Raw genomic sequence first — 25,309 nt, forward strand, 5'->3', positions numbered from 1 at the left:
CTTCATCACAGCATTAACCATTTTCTCTGGGCCATTAGATTTAGTGCCACCAGATGAAAGGCAAATGACTGCATAAGGGGGGGGGGGTCAATAACAAGGAGTTGTTATTGGTTGAGAAAATCAAGTTCGATCTTTGAGCTGAGTATTAAAAATAGGGTGTTAATTGATACGAATGCAAGTTACTCCCCAATTGATAAATGGTCAAAGGATATAAACAGACAATTTTCACCTGAAGAAATTAAAGCTAGTTCTAGTCATATGAAAAAATGCTCTAAATCACTATTGATTAGAAGAATGCCATTTCACGCCTCTCAGATTGGCTAAGATGACAGGAAAAGAGAATGATAAATGTTGGAGGGGATGTGGGAAAACTAGGACACTAATACATTGTTGGTGAATTCAGTTCAGTTCTCAGACACTACCTGTGTGAGTTAACTCATTTGCCTCAGTTTCTTCATATGTAAAATGAGCTGGAAAAGGAAATGGCAAGCCATTCCAGTATCTTTGCTATGAAAATTCCAAATTCATGAAGTCACACAGGATTAAACAGCAATAAATAAAAGTTTACTTATTAGTAGCCCTAATTAGCACCTTTTAAAAAAATTTACATCATGTGGGAAAACGAGGACACTAATACATTGTTGGTGGAGTTGTGACTGATATTGATCTAACCATTCTGGAGAGCAATTTGGAACTATGCCCAAAGGACTATCAAACTGTGCATACCCTTTGATCCAACAGTATTTCTACTCAGTCTGTATCCCAAAGAAATCTTAAAGGAGAGAAAGGGACCCACATGTGCAAAAATGTTTGTGGCAGGTCTTTTTGTAGTGGCAAGAAACTGGAAATTGAGTGGGTGCCCCTCAGTTGGGGAATGGCTGAATAAGTTATAGTAAATGAATGTGATGGAATATTATTGTTCCATAAGAAATAGTTGGCAAGCAGATTGCAGAAAGCCTAGAGAGATTTACATGAACCAATGCTAAGTGAAGTGAGTAGGAACAAGAGAACATTGTCCACAGCAACAACAGGATTCATGTGATGATCAACTGTGATGGACGTGGCTCTTTTCAACAATGAAGTGACTCAGAGCAACTCCAATAGTCTTGTGATAGAGAGAGCCATCCACATTCAAAAAGAGGATAAGGGGGATTGAATGTGGATCACAACATAATATTCTCATCTCTTCTTGTTATTATTTGCTTGCTTGTTTTTTCTTTCTCACTTTCTCCCCTTTTGATCTGATTTTTTCTTGTACAGCATGAAAATGTGGAAATATGCCTAGAAGAATTGCACATATGTTGGATTACTTGCTACTTAGGGGAGATGGGAGGTGGGAAGGGAGGGAGAACAATTTAGAACACAAGGTTCTGCAAGGGTGAATGTAAAAACTACCTTTGCATGTATTTGGAAAAATAAAAAGCTATTATAATGAAAAATTGGGAATTAGCTGAGGATTTGAGATCCTTGAGAGGGAGTCACTTTTGGGGGAAGGATAGAGTTCCTCCCTTTCCCTTATCCCTAACCACCCATCCCATTGACCATGTTGTCAGAGAGACTGGACCAGTAGGAGACTTCTCCATCTGAGAACAGAAGGACATAACAAAAGGTTTGCAGAAAGTATTCTGGGAAAAGAGAAGCTGCACTTCTGTTCTCCCTCCTGTCTGGAAGGTGATGGGAAGGGAACGGGAAGAGGAGCATTGTAAGCATAGGGACTCTTCTCTTTATTGTGGTTGTTAATTCCTCATCTTAGGTACCAGGACAAGAGATGGGATCGATCAGCTTATAACTTTCTAAGCTTCACAATATTAAGAGATCTTGTGATTCTGGAAGCAGCGTTTACCACAACAGCCATGACTGGGTTAGGAGCCGATAGAAACACAGTGGGAACAGACTAGATCCTGGGGAAAGGATCCTTCAAGATTGAAAAAATACCGTCATACTCTAATGGCCCTCGCCTTGGGAACCCGAAGGGACCTTCATGAGAAGGAAAAAAGGACTTCCAAAATACAAGAGATATGAGATGTGCTCCTGCCATGGGTGATAGCTACATTGTGGGCCTCAATACTACTTTAAAATTTGAGTCCAGTTTTTCTAGGGACCTTGTGTATCCTTTCCCTTTCCCCGCATTTCTGTAATATGTATATCTGTGTGGTGTGAGGTGTGCGTGTGTGTGCATCCATGTATCATATTATTCCTTATATACCTTCTCAAAAAGCAAAACAAACCAACAAACCCAAAGCCAACCTTTAGAAAGAGCCAGCAAAGCCAGGATTTGTGGGGTCCTTTTACTGGAAGTCTTCAAGCAGAAACTACTTGATGATTACCAGGTATGTTCTAGTGGGGATTCCAGTGGGGTCAAAATCAAATAAAATTGAGGGAGGGTACCAACCATATATAAGGATCCCTGTGGGCTACATATTGACTTAGAACAAACAATATGTAACTTTGTCTATGATCTACTGTATTTTTTGGGTTGATATTTCCCAATTATACTCTGGTTATACTCACTAGATAACCTCCATTGTCCCCTCTACTTCTTAAATTCTGTGATTCTATGATCCTTTGAAGCTAAATCCTGGGTAACTAAAATGATCAAGCGTGGTCCCAAAGTAAAAACACCTTTCTAATTGTAGAGGCAGGGAACTGTGGCTGTGGAATTGACGGTATTGCCTGTTTTCCCAGCTTGCTTTTGAATGGCATCATTGGCATTTTGGGGCAGTTAGGTGGTGCAGTAGATGGAGCACCTCATCTGGAGTCAGGAAGACCCAAATTCAAATCTGGTTTCAGGCACCTACTGTGTGACCCTAGCCAAGTCATTTAACCCTATTTGCTTTGGTTTTCTCATCTGTAAAATGAGCTGGACAAGGAAATGGCAAACCACTGCCGTATTTTTGTCAAGCTAATCCTAGATAGGGTCAGGAAGAATTAGACAGAACTGAGATGATTGGATAACAACGACATAAACATTCTTCTCTAAGGACTGAATCCATCAGTTCTGGAGCCAGGAAGAGTGGAGACACTGTGTTCTCCCTTGGAGGGGCAGTTCATGCTCCCTCTGACAGGGACTGTCAATGGGATGGGTGGTTAGGGCTAAGAGAAAGGGAAGAGCTCTATCCTTCCCCCCAAAGTGACTCCCTCTCAAGAATCTCAAATCCTCAGCTAATTCCTTATTTTTTTAAAAATTGTAATAGCTTTTTATTTTTTAAAATAAATTTTAAAAAATACCACAAAGATAGTTTTTAATTCACCCTTGCAAAACCTTGTGTCCTAAAATTTTCTCCCTCCCTTCCCATCTCCCATCTTCCCTAGGTAGCAAGTAATGGGCAGAGATGCTGACGTAATCCCTGGCTCGTTCTGAGGGGAATCTGATTGCTGTCTGCCAGCTTCTGTAAGACTAGATACTCTAGTTAACCCCAGTGGGTCAAATTAGGATTATAAGAACGGCTGGAAAGGCTCCCCCCCAACCACCACCCTTTTTTTTTTTAACAGATGAGGAAACTGAGCCTCAGAGAATTTAAGGGACTTTTCCAAGTTCACACAAGAAGTAAATGGCAGAGGTGGGATTCTCAGACTAAGGGGGCAAGTTACAAGGGGGCAAATAGTCATTCCCTCTGATGGGCTAGATGGTTGCTCATCGGAGCTGTCCAGTACTGGGATGGTCTCTTTTCAGAGGCAATGAGCTCCTGACCAGAGAAGGATGGGATCTGGGCTAGAGATGGGACACTCAGAGATTTCAGAGCCAAGATCTCTCTTGGAGAGCAACAAATCAAATCCTTTTATTTCACAGGTGAGGAAACTGAGGCCCAAGGTGTCCTGATACATGGACTTTAATTTCGGAGGGTCTGGATTCAAATCCTGACTCTGTCACTCGCTACCTCTTTAGGAAAGTTTGTTCTCTTTTCCTGGGCTTCAGTTTCCTCAACTATAAAATGAGCAGCTTGAATGACATGATCTCTAAGGTGACTTCCGTCTCTAAATCTGTGATCCTAGACTTGTCCAAGGTCACAGGGTGACAAATAGCAGAGACTTGATCTGAAGACCCTAATCCCTGCTTCTCCCCTGTCCCAGGTCTTTAGTTTCCCGTTCGTAAATTGAAGTAGACTTAGTTGACCCCTAATGTCTTTTTGACCTTTAAGATGCTATAATTCTGAGATTCAGGGAAATCCTATTCAGTGATTTCTGAGAATCCAGAGTCTAAGATTTCAGGGTTCTCTGCCAGGGACCTTAGTGCAGTCTCCAGCCAGGGGACCCTGGGCTCAGTTGGGATATTCATGAGATGCCCAAGGGCTGATGAGATGTGGCCAGAAATAAAAACCAGCCAGGATCGTCTCTAAGCACTGGTGAGCAGAGGGGGCTCCCTTTGCAGCCAATCAGCTGCAACCTGTCCTTGTTGGCACTCTCTGGGGCACCGGGAAGGAGGGATATGTTACTTTGAGGGCACGGAGGGAGCGGAATTGACCTAGAGAAGGAGAAGAGCTCTTTCCAACTGGGGCCTCATTAGGACTAAACCTGAGGGGAGGAAAAGCAAGAGCAGCTGCTTCCTATTTTTGTCCTCTTCCTTAGGAAAAAAAAGCATCCAATTGCTGTCCTCAAATCATGTAAGAGAAAAAAACCCATGACAAAGGAGCACCTGGAATAAATAACCAGACCTGTAATAGTGATTTAAGCTTTGCAAAGTGCTTTATAAGTGTGAGCTCATTTGAGCTTCACAGTTCTGGGAATTGCTGTTATCGCTATTATTATCCTCTTTTGACAGATGAGGAAACTAAAGCAGAGAGAGAAAAAGTGACTTATTCATTTATTAAGTGTTTGAGGCCAGATTTAAAGTCAGGTTTCCCTGACTCCAAGGCTGACACACTATATAGGGAGAACAGTAGATAGGAGAGCTGGGATCAAATTAAGCTATTTCAGTTTCTTCCTACAATTACAAATAAAGAACTAGAAGGACCTTTAAGGTCATCTAGATTTGCCATTTTACAGATAAAGCCCAGGGAGGTTATGACTTGCCCAAGATCGCAAGCTAATAAGAGTGAATGAAAAAAGCGCCATGTGCCAAACACTGTGCTAAACCCTAGGGATGCTAATAGAAAAAATGAGACTCTCTGATCTGAAGGAATTCCTGGGGATTGTGAACTGGTCCAACCATTCTGGAGAACAACATGGAACTGTGACAAAAGGGCTCTCAAACTGTACAAACCTTAGGATCTAGCTGTGCCTCTACTGAGTCTGCATTCTAAAGAGATCATAAAAAAGGGAAAGGGACCCCCATGTGCAGAAATGTTTGTGGCAGCCCTTTGTGTAATGGCAAGGAACTGGAAACTGAGTGGATGCCCAGCAGCTGGAGAAAGGCTGAGTAAATTATGGTGTATGAAGATTATGGAATATTATTGTTCTGTAAGAAATGACCAGCAGGATGAATACAGGGAGGCCTGGAGAGACTTACAGGAACTGATGCTGAGGAAAGTGAGCAGGACCAGGAGATCCTGGGACACGGCATGATCAATTCTGCTGGATGTGGCTCTTTCCAACAATGAGATGATTCAGACCAGTTCCAATGATTTTGTGATGGAGAGAGCCATCTGCACTCAGAGAGAGAACTATGAGAACTAAGTATCTATCACAACATAGTATTTTTACTTTATTGTTGTTTGTTTTTGTTTTTGTTTTCTTTCTCATTTTTCCCTTTTGGATCTGATTTTTCTTGTGCAGCATGATAATTGTGGAACTAAGCATAGAAGAACTGCACATATTTAACCTATATTGGATTATTTGCCATCTAATGAAGGGTGGGGAGCATAAGGAATGGAGAAAAACATTTGGAACACAGGGTTTTGCAAATTATCTATGCTATGTTTTAAAAATAAAAAGCTTTAATTAAAAAAACAAAAACAAAACTTATTTTTAAAACTCAGCCAAAAACCCCAACCCAATAAACAAACAAAAACTGAAGAAGTTCACACACTAATTGGGGAACTAGCATGCAAAAGAAAGTTCAGCTCCAGAGTAAATGGAAAGGCCAGGGAGTTTCAAGGGCGTAGTTGACAATAGTTCAGTAATCTTTAGCTTGGATGACAATAGGATTTAGAAGGAATCAAACTGGTGACTCCATATAAGCCAAGTGGTGGAAGCTGTGAAGCTGCCTGGAGGGGTCTTGGACACACTGAGGTTGGGACTCCATAGCCACTGTTCCATCAATGTCTCCATTTGTATGATGGGAAGAATGATACTGAACTACTTACCTTGCAAGATTCCTGTGTAAGAGGAGCAGTTTGTAAGGAGAAACACTCTAGAATGAAAGGGTCAAAAGGCCCATAAAGGCTGGGATAAAATGAAATTTAATCATCACAAATGCTGATGGTCCCCAAACCCCAATGTCATAAGGGCTGGCGAGGCAATTGTGATTTTTCCAAAGGCTCTGAAAAAGATCTTGGACTGCAAGACTGCTAAAAGTTACCATGTGACACGGAACTCCTCCAAAGCTAATGTTGACCTCAGTTGCATCAAGAGAAACATGGTGTCTAGAATGGAGACGGCTGCTGGCCCTGCCTTGACCAGCCCAAGTCCGGCATGCTAACTTCAGTTCTGAGAGAATAAATTTAGGAAGAACTCTGAAAACCTGGAGAGCCTTCAGAGAAAGGCAGTTGGGATGGCAAGAGGATGGAGAGCGTCACATGGTGGAGGGACCCATGTGGGGATCTGAGGTGTCTAAACCCATACCCCTCTTGGAGGTCACCTAACTGTGACCCTTCTCTTGTTCTTCTCAAGGTGGAAGCTCAGTCTCGTAATGTCTCTTTGGGGAAGGGTAGATCAGACCTCCCATCTATGGGTGAACATGTTTACCTCACATGGGCACACACATCTAGACAGAATAGGGGAAGACAATGTCCGAGGGGAAGGCATGAGCAGCAGAGACACATGTATTAGTGCTGGTTTTGCCAGGATACTCGGTGTGATTTGTCCAGCTCACCTCACCTTTTTGGGCCTCAGTTTCCTGACTTGTAAAATTGGATGAATGCTTTGGATGGGTACTTTCTAAGGTCGCTTCCAAATCTAAGATGGGGTTGTTTCTATCTATCCTTTATTGGACTGAATTCTGTGGTTCTAACAATTCAAGCTTTTAAAGGCTTGTGATCTGGGATTCCCCGGACTGGTGCCTGGGTCAGGGCTCTGGGCAATGCCTCTGGCAGCTAGAATGCTGGATCACCGCAGGAAGAACTGGGTGTAGATCCTGCCTTTAACACTAACTGATTGTGTGCCAATGGGCAAATTGTGCAGCTTCTCTGCTCCTTAATCTCCTCATCTGTGAAACGGGGATAATAATGTAGTAGCCTTTTCACTGTCTTGTTTTGGGACTGAAACAGAAGTAAAAGGTTGTATAAATTATAATACACTGATACTGGTGGTTGTGTTGTTGTGTTGTTGTTACCTGGGAGTAGATGGACAGCTACTTGCTGGAGGGGCTGTAGGAGGAACTCCTTTTGAGCCTGAATGGGGATCGGAGAGACTCCTTACATTGTTAACGTTCAGTGCTTCTGTGACATGGGGCACAGTCTCCCAACCGGGGAAGCCCACAGTAGACTAGAGACACGTGGACAAACAGGGAATTTTATTGGAATCACAGTGGCCAGGAATGGGGTAGGGGTGTCTGGCCATCAGAGGCCATGACCCAGCAGCAGACTTTGGGTTGGATCGGCAGTATTGAGGCTATTGGGGGCAGGTGGTGAGAGAGGGGAGGTAGCCCCCCTGAACAGGACTCAGGGGAGGCCCTGGACATCTGCAGTGGTCACGGTAGCGATGAAGCACCTCTGAAAGAGGCGGTCAGGGTCTGTGGCCTGTGGGTCACAGTCTAGCCGGGGGCTCAAGAAGTGCCTTCGGAGGCTGTTGGGCCCCACGGCTCCCCTGCCGCTCCGGCTGGACTCTTCCAAAGATGGGGGCTCTGCATCTGAAAAACACAGCAAACCACATGCCGAGGTTACCCGGGGGGCAGGGCTCCATCCGTGGGATTTCGTGGGATCTCGGGCCCAGAGTGGAGAGTTCTGAACCGATCTACCACGGTACCCAGGAACTGTGGAGATTAAAATGATCCCGCCTACACTAAGAGAGACTGAGCCAGAGGTCCAAGCCAACGGCACTTTATTAAGGGTCCGTGATCCCTCTGATGGAGTGGACCTCAGATCTCCCTTATGATCTGAGACGCCTCCTCCTTCTGGGCCCCTATTTTTATAGGAATGGATGTCCAGTCATTTTGGAATAGCTTTAGAAAATACAGAATAATTCCATGGAATAAGCAAGATGCCAGCAGGGCCACCGGCTAGGTGAAGTGAGAAATATCTCCACACAAGATGGACAAGCTTCTTGTTAGGGATAGAAGGAGACGGTGTGAGCCATCACAGGCAATGCCCTCAGTGGTCATCCATTAGTCACCTGCTCCTGATGGATGAGCGCTCGATCGGGAGGCACAGAAATATTTTGGAGAACTTTCCGTGGAGCCGGGCTGTCCGCCATGCTGGATTTGGTCACCATCACCAGTTAAAACAAGTGAACTTAGAATCTGTAGCTCACAGCTTGGGGGCCTTATAGACAGGATTTTGATATGATTCTATCAAACTGATTAATATCGATTGTAATTAGAGTGGGGGTCTAAAATCAATGATTTCTCTCAGAGTTGTCCTTGGTCTTCATAATTTCCAGACCTCCCAGTCCAGGTGCTACTTCACCAACCTGCACAGCTACAATTGTACTTCCATGTCTGGAAAGGGGAGTATAATGGGATTCAAAACTAGCTCTCCAAGTCCAGTGCTCCCTCCCCATCAGGCTACCCTTCAGTTCTCCTTTAGCTCCCAAACCGACGATTTTCCCTTGGCACAGTCTGTTCCCAAATAATTCTTTCTCACACTGAGATAATTGGGCTTTTTCTTCATCCTCCATCTTTTTCTATGGGTTTGAAGCATCTTTCAGCTCAAGAGAAAGGTTGTGTACCAATCGAGCGATTATTCAATCAACCAACAGACACTTACAATGTACCAGGCCCAGTGCCTGGCACTGAGCATACAAAGCCCCAAATGAAACAATTCCTGCTCACAAGGAGCTTATATTTTGTGTGTGTGTGTGTGGGGGGGGGGACAACACAATGTATCTCCGTGCAACAGGAATGATCAGAGGAGGCCTCTGCTCTGTGGGAACTTCTCATGGTGCTAGACACGTGTACTTTGGCTCTGTGGGGATGGACATACCAAATAAATATCAAAAAATACAGGGTATTTTGAGGAGGGGGAGAGGGGGCCTACTGCACCCTGCTGCTTGTGGCTCTTTGCTTTATAAACAAGCCCAGGGATTTGTCCTTGGTCCTGTGACTTTTTACCAAAGATTTGGATGAAGGCAGAGATGGTTTGCTTATTAAAATTTCAGATTACACAAAACTGGGAAGGGAAAGCTCACATATCACTGATGGAATAATGATCCCCAAAGATATGGAATTGTGGTTCAAATTTAAAAGGTAGCTATAAAGGGTTCAAACTATATGCTGTTGTTGAATTGTTTCTCAATCATGTCTGACTCTTTGTGACCCTTTTTTGAAATTTCCTACACAGACATACTGGGCTGATTTTCCATTTCCTTCTCCGGTTCATTTTTCAGATGAGGAAACTAAGGCAAATAAGGCTAAATGACTTGCCTAACTTAGTGAATGTCTGAGGCTGGATTTGAACTCAGGAAAAGGAATTCTTCCTGCCTCCAAGCCCAGCACTCTATCTGCCCTTCAAACTGTACACTTTGATTAAAAAAAAAATGACATAAGTATATATAATGTGGCACATCATGTGAAAAAGATCTGGGGGTTTTCATGGGCCACAAGCATAACAGGAGTCAGTTGGGTGCTATGGAAGCTAAAAGAGCTCCTGAGATCTCGGATTGCTTGGAGAAAACTTGGATTGCTTGGAGGGATCCAGGATCCAGCGAGGGTAGCGGCAGTCCCTCTGTGCTTCGCACTGCTCTGGCCCCTCCAGAGTTTTCCGTTGAATTCTGGGCATCCCAGGTCATTGACAATCCGGAGTTGATCAAGAGGAGGGTGGGAAAGGATTGTGTCCCCATCGGAGAAGGGAGAGAACTGGGGAGAAGAGGAGTAAAGGCCGCAGGCCAGAAAAAGGATCCGCTTTGGCCCAAGATCAGATCAGAGGAGGGACGATGAGAAGCTACAAAAGGCCAGTTGGGATGGGAGGTCCGGACAGACCCCTTTGGGAGAAGCTGCCCCAGAGCTCTGGGAAGGGCTGCTCGGAGGGTGGGAGACGGGGTCTCCCTTCACTGGAACACCTGAGAGCCACAAGGCGGGGTGGGGTGGTGGTACTGGGGCTTCGTTGCGTGGGGGTTAAGGACGCTGGACACTGAGACTCATTTTCTGTGATCCTGAGGTAACACTGACATGATTTAACCCATTTATTGACATCCCAGGCTGAGGCAGCACGGACAGAGTGGCTGTGTATGCAGGTAGGTTTGGCGTGGTGTCCCCCTGACCAGGTCCCAGGACCCTGGACAGAGCCCCCGCTTCTTCTGTAAACGGAGCCGATTTGAAGATTTGTCCCACTTTGACATCCACCTCCCAGTGACCTCCTTGGGCTCCGGGTCCTCCTCGGAAAAATTCAGCAGTGAGTGCAGGGCAGAGCTCCTCAGCATTTCACCTTTTTGGTGACCCCCTCCCCTTCATCTCCCCTCCCCCCTAGGAGTCAATGTAGTTTCTCAGAACTGGGAGAGTTCCCAGGATGTGCCGCAGGGACACGGTTCCTAGAAGACACACAGGCATCTTACCCATTCCCATTTCTAGGGTTTTCTCACGGGGGCCGCTCCGCCCCCCCTCCCCAGCTCCTTCCCGGGATGCCAGTGGGAGCCTCCCCTCCCCGGGGCTGCCGGAGCCTCTTACCTGCTGCCTGCAGGCTTAAGCCCGTCTCCAGCTTGGCGGGGGGCTTGGACTTGACGAAGAGGTAACAGAGCACGCACACGGTGACGATGAATGCCAGGAGGACCACGGCTGCTACGGACAGGCCGATCAGGGCTCCGATGCTGGAGAAAGAGACCCCGGGGCCCAGTGAGAGGCCATGGCCCCAGCGGAGGCAGAGCCACCAGAGCCTCAGGCAGGGTTCTGGCCTCTTCAAACTGGGGGGGGGGGGTTTCCATCTCTTGACTCCACCCTCCTCCCTACCTGTCTCCCTCCCTGGAATGCTCTTCTTCCTCATCTCAACCCCTTGATTTCCAGGAGATTTTTTTTTTTTTTTGCTGAGGCAATCAATTGGGGTTAAGTGACTTGCCCAGGGTCACACAGCCAGGACGCGTTAAGTGTCTGAGATCAGATTTGAACTCAGGTCCTCCTGACTTCAGGGCTGGTGCTCTATCCACTGCTCCACCTAGCTGTCCCCAGGAGGTTTTCTTTTTTCCTAGAATATTGACTGACTGACTGACCCTGGGCGATTACTTCCATCCTTTGAGCTTCAGTTTCTTAAGCTGCCCTGGGCTAGAAAACGACTTATCCACTGGGTCTGGGGCATTTTCCAGATCGGTGTAGAGAGAAGGGAGAGTGGGAAGCTGGGAGCAATTGCTTCCTCTTCCTCCACCAACTTGTCTCTGCTTCAGGGCCTCAGTTGCCCCATCTGTAAAATAGTCTACCTGCTATTAAATATGAGCACATGGAAAGTTGGCGCCCAAAGCCCCGAGGTTCCCTCAGAGTCCCCAAAGTTCAGGATGACTGCGCATCCTTGCAGAATTCCGAGGAAAGCCTTCAAGGGCTAAATTAAAAGGGGAGCTGCCCATCCGTTCCTGGCTGTGTGACCTGGGTAGCTTCCTTGGGAAGTCCCCTTTAAGCCACATGGGTCCATGGTGGTGACCCTGGGTTCCTAAAGTCTCCAACAGTGGAACTCAATCTCTAGCAGCTCTAATCAACTGGCAAGGGCTCAGATAGAAACAGATCTGAGTGTCTACCTTCTAAGGAAGGGCAGAGACTAGCTGCCAGGAGAGAGCATGGATGATTTTTTTCAGCTTCTAAAAGATTTCAGGGGCCCTGGAGGGAGCGCTCCTGTAATGTCCGGGCTAGCTTTCTCGAGGATCTCACTGGAGTCTGGAGTCGGGAGCCTGAAATCTGGAGTCTGGAGTCTGAGCTTGAGCTGGAGCACACTCTCACTCAAGTCTCTCTTGAGTCTGCTTATTTCAAGTCCTCTCAGCCCTTATATATATATACCTTAGTACAATTACATCACTACAGCACACTGAGCATGTGCCAACTGTAAAACCGTGACATCACCATGCGAAGTACTAAGTATTTATGGGAACTAGAGAACCATGACATCACCATGCTAAATACTGAGTATATATGGGAACTAGAGAATCATCATCTCTTCAATCCCACTGAGTTAACTTCCTGCTGTAAATATCCTTGCTTCAAGTAGACTTTTCCCAGAGTTCCCCACTCTCTGTGGTCCTCTACACTCCCGCCAGGGAAATTCTTGTTCCCTGAAGTCTGCCAGCAGGCAAGCTTCTTTGTACTTTAGTTTCCCTTTCATGAACCAGAGATAAGACAGACCTACCTTATTCATTATGCTAACACCAAATCAATTGATCAATAAACATTTATCAAGTGTCTACCATGTGCCAAGTGCTAGGGATACAAAAAGAGCCTAACCCAGTCCCGATCTCTGCCCTTAAAGGACTCTTGGTCATTCTCTCCCGGCCATTTATCCAAGCAAGGCAAGTCACTTCATTTTGTCCCAGAACAGGGCTAAGATGATCAAAAAGACAATTAAGGCAATATCCCCATTTATTCTCTCCCTCCCAGCCCAGCAATCAGGACCACATTTCCTAGCGATGAAGGGCATCCACCACAATCTTCCTTCCCTTCCCCCTTTTCCCCCACAAGATTGGAAGTCTGGAGCAATGGGGTGCTACCCACTTCCCACTCCTGAAAAGCACCTTGGCCAATAAGAGTGGAGCTCCCTCCATCTGGAGGTGCTGAGTGCGCTTTCATTCACTCAGCCGGCGCCTAGCTTGGTTCCCTACACCAAGAAGGTCCCTGACTGGTACTGATTGAAAGCAACTGGGGAAAATGTCCCCTGGACTTGCTGTTTCTCCAGCCCTGCTCATTTCACTGTTTTGTGACCCTGGGCAAACCCCTCTAAAGTTTATTTTCCTTATCTGGCAGATAAAGATGATCCCACCTCCATTATCCACTTCTGGGACTTGTGGGGAGGAGCTAGGGGAGTAATGGAACCAAATGACTTCTTCCCGAAGTGCCATAATGGATGGCAGCTCTTTTGATGGCCTGGAGAAGAGCGAGTCCAGGATGATGGGTCAGTGCTCTGCTGGCCACTTAAAGCTTTTCACACCTGACCCTATCCTACTTTTCCTGCCTTAGGTCACACACATTACTCAACTCCTCGCTGTTCTTCCCATCTAGCTCTTCTCCATGTCTGGCATTCACTTTCTCACGATCTCAGAATTTCTAATTTCCTTCAAGGCTCATTCAAACGCCACCAGGGGTTGAAGCCAGAGCTGTATTCCCAAGAGCTGATTGTTAAATTTTCAGGGTGAAGTCAGCAAACACTGCAAATCGGGTCTTGATTTCTTGTTTTGTTGATGGTCAAGACTTAAAGAAAGTGATCGGAAAATGTTAATAAGGCAAATTAAACTTAAAAGTGTGTGATGTGCACATTTCCCTCCCTGACCACTAGAGCTGATTGTTAAACACATCCCAGTATACCACTGGATAAAGTCCTCCCTGATCTCCCCAACTGCTAGGACTCTTCCCCAACTCACTTGTATCCATTTTGAATAGACATGCTCACTACTAAACTCCTCCCCAAACCTCCCTTTATAGAAGGCACAAATTAGACTTCCAGCTTACTACCCTCTTCTTCTGCAATTGTATTTGCTCTCAACTCTGCAGAACAAGATGCCCCCACATCAGACAAGATACTCTGGTACTTCTGGCTTCCTTTTGTCTTTCGCAGTTAGATTGTAACACCACTGAAGGCAAGGCACCTTTTCTTTTTCTTATCTATAAGCCCAGTTCTTAGCACAGTGCCTGGCACATAGTAGGTACTTAATAAAGGTTCTGTCTCACTTGTCTTTGTATTTCTAGTACCTAGCACCCAGTAGGTGTATAATTAGTGCTTGTGGATTGCTGGCTTGATTTGGACCCAGAAGACCTGGTTTAAATCTCAGTTTTGCTGTTTACTGGGGGGGGGGGTTTGGCCCAGGAGTCCGATTTTCTCTTCTCTAATGTGAAGGGCTTTTCAGGTCCCTTCCAGCTCTGAATCCCTTGATTCCATGGTTCCTGAATGTGGTAGTCAGACATCAAACTCTGCGGGTAGAGTGGCTTGGATGTGGGAGGGGTGGGGAAGGGGGATGTTGAAAAGAGGGAAAAACCATTTGATTGAAGGGGGGGGCGACCCAAAGAGAACTTGGGCTGCTCAGTCTCCTTCAGCCTCTCTCCTGGAACCCAAGGAGGTCAGGTTGTACACTGGGAGTTGGAATGAGAATCTTGTGACTGACTGCATGTGGAACTCAGCAGTCTTTCTCCCCAGATGCAGATTGTTACAGTCTTAGAGAAGAAAGAACATGAGGCTTTTCCAAGAAACCTTTCTCCATCAGCCCCGTCTGCCTCTGCTGCTTGTGCCCTCCTGGCCAAAACTACCTTGCATTTATTTTGACTGAACTTATCGATACTTTCCTGTGCACATATTGACTCCCTGAGCTAGATGTAAGCTCCTGGAGGGCAGAAAGTATTTTACTAAATAAATGAAGGCTGAGTGAGTGAGTGGGAGCCAAGTAACCTGACCTAATGGCTCGCCTTGAAGATTTGGAAACTCTATTTCCTGGAAAAATAGATTCTGGGTGTGATTATGATTGTTGTATGGGCTTTGACTTAAGAAAAAAATCACAGGATATTTAAAACCTTAAAGGCCGTTGATTCCAACCCTGTCATTTGAGAGATGGGGAAACTGAGGTGCACAGAAAGGGTTTGATTCAGAGAGTTTTCTTGTGAGGTTCCCTCTTACTTAAATCGGCTACTGGCCAAGATCTGGACATGCCTTCATCCATAAGGCCATAAGCAGGTTCCAATTGAAGGAAGAAGGATTTCAGCTAGAGATAAGGAAGCCTTTCATTTTGGAGAAAAATGGCATGAGATATTTAACATGTATTGGCCAACCTGCCATCTAGGGTAGGGGGTAGGGAAGGAGGGGAAGATTTGGAACAGAAGGTTTTGCAAGTGTCAGTGCGGAAAATTACCCACGCATATGTTTTATCAATAAAAAGTTAATAAGAAAAAATGGCATGAGCTAACTAGATTGAATACAGGGTCATTTTCTCTAGAATTCCTTGAAAACAAGGCAGGATGATGTAATAATGGAACATGGGGTCAGGAAACTCTGAGTTCAAATTCAGCCTCAGATACTTACAAATTATATGACTTTACCTTGTCTCCCTCAGTTTCCTCATTTGTAAAATAAACCGGAGCAGGAAATGGCCAACCACTCCAGTACTTCCACCAAGAGAACCCCAAATAGAGTCACAGAGAGTCAGCTATGACTGAAATAACTAAAAATCAATGATGTAATGATACTTATTATGAATGAGATTTTGCAAAGCACTTGATATTATATTATCTCATCTGACTCACAACAACTTAGTGGTATAGATGTTGTTATTATCTATATTTTACAGATGGTGAAACTGAGGTCCGGAGAGGTCATGTGACTGGCCCAGCTATTAAAGATAGGAGGCAGGATTTGAATTCAGGTCCTCCAACTAATCTCCAAGGTTTTATCTTTGCTGTCAAAAGACCTGGGTTCAAATGCTTTGTGTAAGTCACAACCTCTCCAGAGCGTTAAGTGCTTGGCTGGTTCCTTGTTCAATGGTAGAAGGCGGCGTGAGTCCCTGAGGAGATCCTAATGCACACTTCCCTTGTAGGGAAGTAATGGATCTGGGAGAGACCATCTTCTAAGGATTTAGAATGAGCTTCACAGTCAAGTTTAATGCAGGACTGGGGACAGCATGCTCCAAACAGTAGCAAATGTTCCTGGCTTCGAGAACATTTGCTCGGGAGGAAGCAAGAAGGCCATTTAATTGCACAAGTCCCTAAAAGGAAGTGACAGACAATTAGAAGAGTCTCTCTCCCTTCTGTCTCTTTCCTCCTTTCCCCCCAACTTTCCTCAGAGCCATTCTTAGAAAGCCTGGCCACTTGTCAGCTAATCCCTTCCAAGGTATTTTTGTTCTAAACGTATCGGGATTTAAATAGAGACCTGGAAGAATGAGGTAAATAAGATGAGGAAAAGTGCATGGTTTTCTGGCTAATGCAGTCCTGACTATAATGAGAAACTGCACTAACTTTCCAGCATCATTGAACTGACACTGATTTGCTTATTTTAACTGTTAAAAGGGTTTAGATTGTAAGCTCTTTGAGGGCAGGGATTTCTTTTGCTAGTGCTTAGCACAGTCCCTGGCACACAGTAGGAGCTTCATAAATGTTTATCCATTGACTGAATTGGTCATAAAGAAAGATGGGAGGGGTTTTTTATGATAAAGTTAAGGGAAGGAGAAAAAGCATCTATATTAAAGTAAGTGGAGCTGGGGGGACAAAAAGACAGTAAAAGCTGTCAATTGTGGGAATGAAAAATCAGTCTTTCTTCCATCTGTAAGGGGAATGAGAATCCCTGAGTTAGTATTTACAATAAGCTAGAACATTGTACTCTGGTTGCAGGACTGATTATTCTAGAAAGCGTGAGATAGGTGGGGGGCAAAAGGGAGACTATTTGGGGGGGCTGAATGGTAGGACCCCAGGACTGTGATGTTCCCGAGTAATTTCCCCTTTGTTTTTGTGTTCCTGTTCCCCTACGTCGTGTGTCTCTGGGAAGCCTCATGTGCTGGAGGGAGCGCTCCTGTAATGTCCGGGCTAGCTTTCTCGAGGAAACTGACCCTCCTGACCGCTGCCTGAGGTCTCGGTTCCAGAGAGCACATTAAGGTTTGGGCATGGGCGCCTCTGGGGCAGGAAATCATCTTTTGGCATCCCTGATCCCTCCTTCTGAGTCCTCCCAGCTAGACATTTCAGAGATGATGGGCTGAACTTCCTCAGATCTTTTTATTTCAGTTGCGCATAGACCCTAAGTCTTTGGGGAAGCATGATTTGGTAGAAAGGGCATAGACCTAAATCTAGGAGATGCATTCTCTGGTCCTCCCTGTTTTCTGCCTCATTCAAAGAACCAGTGGAGTTCCCTGCTCTTCCTACCCCCCTCCAAATCCTGTATCCACACAAATTCTTACAACCTAACTTCTCACTACCCCAAATCTGGCCTCTGATACTCATGAGCTTTGTAAGTCCTGGAGAGTCATCTCTCCCCAAGCCTCAGTTTCCTCAGTAGGACACTGGAATAATCTCTGCACAATTCACTGGGGGGGGGGAGAACCCTAGCGAAGGGCAAACAGCTGAGCCCGGGAGACGGCGAGGGGCATAGCTGCTCACCCTGCTAAGCCCATCTGGGGCATGTTGAAGGGTCCAATGAGGTCCAAAGTGATCTCCAGCCCGGAGGAGATCTTTGTGCCTCTGATCTCTGGGCACAGAACAGGAGAGAGTGGGGGCCAGGAGGCATAGGCCGCCAGCCACACAGGGATGTGGTTGGGAAAGCATTGGTAAAACTTAGACTGAGGGGAGAGGGGCGGCCTGAGGAACTCCTCACCAAAGAAGCTGGCACCTTCTGTATAACTTTGGACACTCAGACCACACGACTTGCCCAAGATCACACAACCAAGGAAATGTCAAGGCTGGATTTGAATCTGGGTTTTCCCAGCTCTGGGGGCAGTTCTCTATTTACGGGCATTTTGCCATGAAATGCCCAGGCCTGAGAAATGGGAATAATGATCAATTAATTAATCATGATTAATTATTAATATTTTAATAACTAATCATGATTAATTAATAATAATTATTGGTCCCTGTTGGCTCAGTAAGGGCATTATCTAGGCTGTCTGGTGGTTTTCTCACGCAGACCTCCGGGCAGGCCTTGTTTAATGAACAATCCCTTGGTCTGCCAAACCTCCTCTGGTTTTCACCTGTTTTGAAACGTTAATGGAAAAGCCTCATCAGAGATCGTCAACTTTGAGCCGCAGAGGACCTTGGAATCATGCAGTCGAATCTTCTCATTTTTGACAGGGGAGGAAACTGAAGTCCACACCAGGGAGTCACACAGAGCCAAGGTTTCTTCTCAGTCCAAAGGCACCGTCCTTGGTTACAAGACAGACTGATCTCACCTCCTCCCCCTCCTCAGTCTGGCAGCCAGCCAGCTGAACTGCTTGCAGGCTCCGGTCTCCCACCTCCACACCTTTGCCCAAGCGGTCCTTTACACTTGGGATCCACCTCTTCCTCACCGCTACTTCTTTGAATGCTTAAGCTCCTTTTAAAGCTCAGTCCCAATAAACGTTACCTGCTATAAGAGACCCTTACTGCTCTCCCCGTCCCCAAATTTTTTGGTTTTTCTGCATGGTTTGTGTTTATTTAAGGGATACACATGGTAGCATCTCAGTAAAGTCTAAGTTCTTAGGGACAGAGACAAGTTAGTGCTCTTCCCACCCCGGAGCTTAGCACGTTGCCCGGCACATAATGCGTGGAATAAAGAACTGCCCATTAGTCTTGTTTCCCCAGAGTCCAGTCCAGTCCCGGGCACAAGCTTAACGAATGTCTGTGGAACTGAACTGACTAATTGAATGGAATTGATGTCCCTTTAAGCTAAATGCAGATTCTCCCTGACTGCTCTCCCTGAGGACCCAAGAGAAGGTTCATTTATGTCTCTGCAAAGAGCCCCTTCATAGAGTGTTTAGGACCAAGAGGGAAGGTGGGAGAAGCTGGCAGCTCGAGGAGAGCCCAGGCTGCAGCTTGAAGCCAAAAAAGCAACTCTGGACTTAACACTGATCAGTTTTCCCATCTGGAAAAGGGGCCATTGTGAGTTCAGTGATAGCAGTTGTTTCAATGCAATGGAAAATCCTGGAGCATGAAGGGTTGAGCAGGAACGAGCTTCCATAGCTTCCCTGGCAGGTGGTCCTGCAGCTCTAATGGGCACTCACTGTGTGATAAGACAGCCCATTCTGCTGTGGAGCAGCTCGGGGAGAGGCCCTCCTTATATCGATCGGACACAAGTCTCTTTGGGGTCACTTCTGCCCCTGGAAACAGCCATTCAATTTCAAGGATTACCCTTGCCCTAAAAATGAGCCCCAAATCCACAAGCCCAGACCCATTTCTGTCTCCTTTCATCCCTCACCTGCTGGATGTCCTACCCACATCCCAAACCCAGAATTCCACTTTTTATATTCCTGCCATAGCCCAGTACCTGGCATATAGTCGGTGCCTAAGAAGCGCTCTTTGGATCATTTAATGGTTGAAAATATTATTTAGAGTGTCCCCCTCTTGCCCCAAACCCTGATCCTCTCCTCCCAACTTCTCTGGTTCCTTCTCTTCGCACCCATCCCAGCCCCACGTCTTCCCCCCTCAGCTCTCATCCAGTCATTGCGGAGGCCTGCCTTTTCCAGTTCTATCAGCTCTGTCGCCTTTTCTTTCTTTGAGACTGGTTTAAGTCCTCATCACCTGGGTTATGGCCACAGCCTCTAACTCACCTCCCTGCCCCCAGTCTCTGTGTTCAGTTCATCCATCTCACAGCTCCCTAAATCATCCTTCTTTTAATCCAGATCCAACCATGGCATTTCCCCGTTCAAGAATTTTCAGCGGCTCCTTCTTGTTTATACGATTAAAAATATCAGTTCTTTAGCCGGCATTCAGCATTCTCCACAACCCATTCCAACATACCTTTCTAGCTTTATTTCTCTCCTCTCGTCTCCTCCAGACCATTCCCTGACCTTGTCATCTTGGCGATTTCATGGGGCCATCTCCCAGGGTTGGAGCATACTCCTTCCTCTTCTCTACCCTTCACAATCCTTCTTTCCCTTCAATTTCTGGCTCAGTAGCTCCTTCTTCTATGAAGGATTCCCTGATTTTCCTCACTGTGGACTCTTCCTCCTTCTTCAACTTTCCCTCAAGTCCCTTGTCTCGATTTTGTCCTTCCTCCTCATCATGGGGGAACCTGTAGGATTTTAGTCTGTAACATGGTATGCTGCACTATCCCTCTGCCAGCTCTGAGGGCAAAGACTCTGCCATTTTAAATCTTCCTGCCCTGGATCTAAGCCCCAGGGCCCAAGATTAATGAATTAATTAATCAATTAGTTAATCAATTAATGCCAGATTAATTCGTTCCTTCCTGAGTCTGAAGGATGGATATGGTAGGGGATGGGAAGGAAGTAACATGTGCTTCTCTCAGACTGCTCACGGCCCACTTTGCCTGGGATAGGTACCAGGCGGAGCTCTCAGAAAGACTCAGGAGGGATGATTTTCAGAGGTAAGAGGGGGTACTCTTTGGGGCCTGAGAGGGAGCGGGCTAAGGCATTTCCCTATTATTCCTGTGAAGCAGCTGCCTTTGCCCCCAACATGTGAAAGAGTCTTCAGTGGGTGATGGTTAAGGGTCATGGTGGGGGTGGGAGGGTTCCGTGGGGGAGCGTTAGGGAGGAGGATGATCAAGAGGGAGACATAAGAAAGGAAATCGATGTATAATATGACTCAGTTAATAGATTGACAAGACTGACAGGGACTTGCCAGATGCTCTTCTCAGACAACACCATCGCCCCAATGATGGATCTGTCTGTCCCTTCTGTAATCCCTCCTGCACAAGGGCCAACGTCATCTCCCCATCCTGGAGTGGGATGACTGCCTTGGGAGGCAGGACATTCTCCATCCCTGGAGCTCCACCTGGAGGTGACCACTCATCAGGAGTGTTACGGGGAGGACTCTTGTCCAGACCCAGGTCAGATTAGACAGCTTGCAGGGTCCCTTTTGATTCTAAGGTTCTGTGATCTGTGTTTATTCTTGTGAACTTGGATTCCCTGGCCTTGAATTTCCCACGACTATCTCAACTCTCTACCTCTGAAGGACCTTGTTGCGAGTTATTGTTATTATCCCTACTTTACAGACGAAGAAACTGAGGTCCAGAGAGGGAAGCGGCTTGCTCAAGGTCACACAAGTAAGTAGTAAGTGGTTGAGTTAGAATGGCTGCTCCATACTCAATACTCTTTCTCCTACCTCAAGCTGGACACAATCAGGCCTCATGACATTTTCACTTCATTCACAAGTTCTAGGTCGTTCGGGCTGAAATTAAGAGGCTGCTGAGATCTCTCCCCACTCTGAGATCTGGGATCGTGGGTTTCCTAAGGTCTGAACATGCAGCTCCTCGGCTCCACAGCGGGGAAAACCAGCAGGATCCTCGTTAGCCATCTATCTCATCCAACCTGTGACTAAGCAGGAAGCTGATCCAACCCAGAAGCACATAATCTCCCAGCTGGGAGGGAAGAAGGGAAGGAGGGAAAGAGGAAAAAGGAGGGAGAAGAAGAGGGAAAGGAAGGATAGGAGAAGGAGGGCAGAAAGAAGGGAAGGAGGGCGGAAGGACTGGAAGAACAGAGGGAAGAAGGGAAAGGGCAGCACCTGAATTTACAGTCCCCCAAAAGAGATCAGCCACCTTTTCCTGAAGACTTTTAAGGATGGGGACCCTTTTCCCCACCCCCTCCTGAAATCCATCAAACCCTGTTCAGCTCAAGCTGTCAGGAACCCTGGCCTAAGGCTCAGCCCCCCAGAAAGCCCAGCTCACCTGGAGCTCCCATTGTCAGGAACCACTCTCCCTTCATCCCCTTCCCTCTGCCCACCCTGAGGCAGAATAGTCCTGATGTTAAGCCTCAGTTGGCTGCCTCCCATGTCCCTGACTTTGTTTCTGGGGCCAAGAAGAACTAAGGCTGAGCCCTCTCCCATGTGGCAGCCTTCCAGGTATCTGGAGGCGACTTCCACGCTCCCCCAGGACTTGATTTTCTCAGTTAAACGTCCCTGAATCCTTCAACAATCCCCAGATGTCACAAAGCCACTAGTCTAGTTAGCTCCTTTGGTTATTCGCCAGTCTAGCAAAGCTTTCCCTAAATGTGATACTCGAAACTAAGAGGACAAGGTCAGAGGGTTGGACTTCGAGTCAGAAAGACTCCTGACACTTAACTAGCAGGATGACTGGGGACAAGTCCATTTGAGCCTCAGTTTCTTTATCTGTAAAATGGGATAATAATATCTGTAACCCTGACCTTCTAGAGTCTTTGTGAAACTCCAATGAAATAATGGATATACATTTTTTAAAACAGGTATTAAAACACTAAGTGGTGGAGTGGATAAAGCACCAGCCCTAGAATTAGGAATCCAAATTTGGCTTCGGACACTTTACTATGTGATTCTAATCAAGTCACTTAATCCTGCCTGCCTCAATTTCCTCCTCTGTAAAAATGATCTAGAGAAGGAAATGACAGACCATTCCAGTATCTTTGCCAAGAAAATCATAGAGAGTAGGACATAATGAGATAACTCAAGAACAAGATGTCCCCAAAGTTCTAATTTGGTTTTAAACTTTAACAGTCTAAAATTTCACTGATACTTTCAGGACACACTGTACAACTGTCAGGGTTGGGGGAAAGGGAAGGAAGAAAACAGGGGTCTAGGGAAGAAGGGAGGAAAAAAGGAAGGTAGGTGAGTTAAGAAGGGGAAGAAAGGAAGGAAGGAAAAAAGAGTGAAGGGAAAGAGGAGATAGTGAATGGAAGGAAGGAAGGGGAAAAAACAGGATAAAAAGAAAAGAGGGAAAAGAGAGGGAAGGAGAAAGGGAAGAAAGGATTGGGAAATGGGAAGAAAGGCAGGGAAGGAGGGCATAAAAGGGAAGAAAGATGGTAAAAGAAGGAGAGAAAGAACACAGAGAGGAACAGGAAAGGGAAGAAAGAGGGAAGGGAAGGATGAAAGGAAGAGGGTGAGGAGGGAGGGAGGAAAAGGAGGAAGAACAGGAGATAAAGAAGAGATAAGGAAGGAGGGCAGAAAGGAGGGAAGAAGGAAGGAGGGCAGAAAGAAGGATAACAGGAATGGAAAGATGGAGGGAAGAAGGGAAGGAAGGAAAAAGGAAAAGGAGGGAGAAGAAGAGGGAAAGGAGAGATGAGGAAAAGGAGGGAGAAGAAGAGGGAAAGGAAGAATAAGAGGAGGGCAGAAAGAAGGAAAGGAGGATTTTTGGACTGGTAGGGAAGAAGGGAAAGAGGAGAAGAGGAAAAGGAGGGAGAAGAAGGAAAGGAGGGATAAGGAAAGGAGGGCAAGAAGAAAGAAAGGAGCTTAGGTAGGAATGGAAAGATGGAGGGAAGAAGGGAAGGAAGGAAAGAGGAAAAAGAGGGATAATGGAAGAAGAGCAGAAAGAAAGGAAGGAGGGTAGTAGGAATGGAAAGATAGAGGGAAGAAGGGAAAAAGGGAAAGAGGAAAAGAAGGGAGAAGAAGAGGGAAAGAAGGAAGAAGGGAAGAAGGGCAAGAAGAAGGAAAAGAGTTGTAGTACAGATGGAAAGATGAAAGGAAGGAGGGAAAAAGAAAAAGGAGGGATAAGGGAAGGAGAGTAGAAAGAAGGGAAGGGGGCAGTCGAAATGGAAAGATGGGGGAAGGAGGGAAGGAGGGAAAGAAGGGAGAAGAAGAGGAAAAGGAGGGATAGGGGAAGAAGGGCAGGAAGAAGGAAAGGAGCTGTAGTAGGAATGCAAAGATGGAGGGAAGAAGGGAAGGAGGGCAAGAGGAAAAGAAGGGAGAAAAAGAGGGAAAGGAGGGATAGGAGAAGGAGGGCAGGAAGAAGGGAAGGGGCAGGAGGAATGGAAAGAAGGAGAGGAGGAAGCCGAGGAGGGAGGGCAGAAGGGAAGGCAGGGCGCGAGGGCAGGGGCCGGGAGGGGCAGGAGGGGGCGCGGCCGGGCCTCGGGCCTCACCTGAGCCACCACATGTAGCGGTGCTCGTAGGGGAAGAAGCTGTGCGGGTCGTCGCAGCAGTAGCGGTGGTCCTGGAAGCCGCAGCAGTAGACGGCGGCCGCCTCGCCGCCGGGCCCGGGGCAGGGGAAGCCGCTCACCAGCTCCTTGGCGGCGTTCAGGTAGCTGCTGCACGAGCTGCTCATTGCGCACAGCCCTGCGCTCGGCCGCCGGGGCCGGAGCAACGGGAGGCAGGCCGGGAGGATGGACGCGCCCGGCGGTCGGCCGGCCGCTGGTCCGCTGCGCCCCGGGAGGCCCCGGAGGGCTCGGAGGAAGCGGCCGGACCCGTGGGACCCGGGCCGGAGGGGGCCCTGGTGGAGCGAGGGCTTCCCGAGGCTGACCTGGGGCTCGGGCTCCGGGGCCTCGGGGCGCCGGCTGCTCCGCCTCCGGGCCCCTTTCCCCAGCCGGACTCGCCGGTTCTCCGGCCCCCGGGGTCCCGCCTCCAGCCCCGGGGCTCCAAGCTCAGGACGGCCCCGGCTCAGCGCATCAGGCTCCGGGAAGGTGGGGGAGAGAGCGCTGACCCAGGCAGAGCGCAGCCGACTCCTGCGGAGGAGAAGGAAGGAGGAAAATGGGAGGGAGGAGAGGAAGAGGGAGGGAGCGGAGATGACCTGGGATAATGGGGCAGCCGCGGGGAGAGAGAGCAGAGGAGGGAGTGGAAGCAGGGAATGGGAGAGCTGGCTTACCGGGGAGGGGGGGGGGGAACTTTAGAATGATCCCTCATTTTCCTGAAAAAGAAACTGAGGCTGAGAGAGAGAAGGGGATGGGGAAGGGCAAAGGGCAAGAACTGGGACCCAAATCCTGGACTCCCACTCCCAGTGAATGGGGGGAAAAGGGGGAGAATAAACCACATAGATAATTGAGAGAAGAAAGAAGCCAAAAGAAAGGAAGGAGGGGGTGGGGATGAGGAGGGCGTTCAATTCTGCCTCCCTTCATTAAGGGTCTGCTATTGTACATTCAAGGCCATGTGCCAGGTACTGGGGTTGGAAAGATGAAGTAGCTCCTTCCCAGCCTCCCTCTCACCCCCTCCATGCCTACCCACAGCTCCCAGTCCTATAGTCTAACAGTGGAAAAAGACATGTATGTACCCGGGCAACATGGCAACCCCGGGGGTTGGGGGGTGAGTAAGAGAATGTCAAAGCAGCCTGAAGGATCATGGGAGGGACATAGAGAGAATCTTAGAGCGGAGGAAACTGAGGCAGCAGAGAAGGCATTGGCAAGGATCCCTCAGCCAGAAAGTAGCAGAACAGGGATGAGAAGTCAAGTCTTTGGGCCCTTTCTTCAAGACTGGGGCTCCCAGGGAGAAGAGACAGCAGGGAGGGAGTTCTGCCCCACTCTCATGGTTTCAGCTGGCTTATTTCGGTTCCTTGACTGAGATCAGTAAAGGGGCTTCATCTTTTTT

General features: G+C 47.2%; 1 protein-coding gene across 1 annotated transcript; it reads right to left on the bottom strand.

The window, feature by feature from the left end:
- Positions 1-7,594: 7,594 nt before the first annotated feature.
- On the bottom strand, positions 7,595-24,575 carry SHISAL2A (shisa like 2A). The gene is made up of 3 exons (XM_031969109.1): positions 23,875-24,575; positions 10,916-11,055; positions 7,595-7,945 (listed from the first exon to the last, which is right to left on the bottom strand). Exons 1-3 carry the CDS (start codon positions 24,054-24,056, stop codon positions 7,758-7,760), a joined length of 510 nt encoding a protein of 169 aa, XP_031824969.1. The 5' UTR covers positions 24,057-24,575; the 3' UTR covers positions 7,595-7,757.
- Positions 24,576-25,309: the final 734 nt, after the last annotated feature.

Source organism: Sarcophilus harrisii, chromosome 4, assembly GCF_902635505.1.
Source record: "Sarcophilus harrisii chromosome 4, mSarHar1.11, whole genome shotgun sequence".
Classification (NCBI taxonomy): domain Eukaryota; kingdom Metazoa; phylum Chordata; class Mammalia; order Dasyuromorphia; family Dasyuridae; genus Sarcophilus; species Sarcophilus harrisii.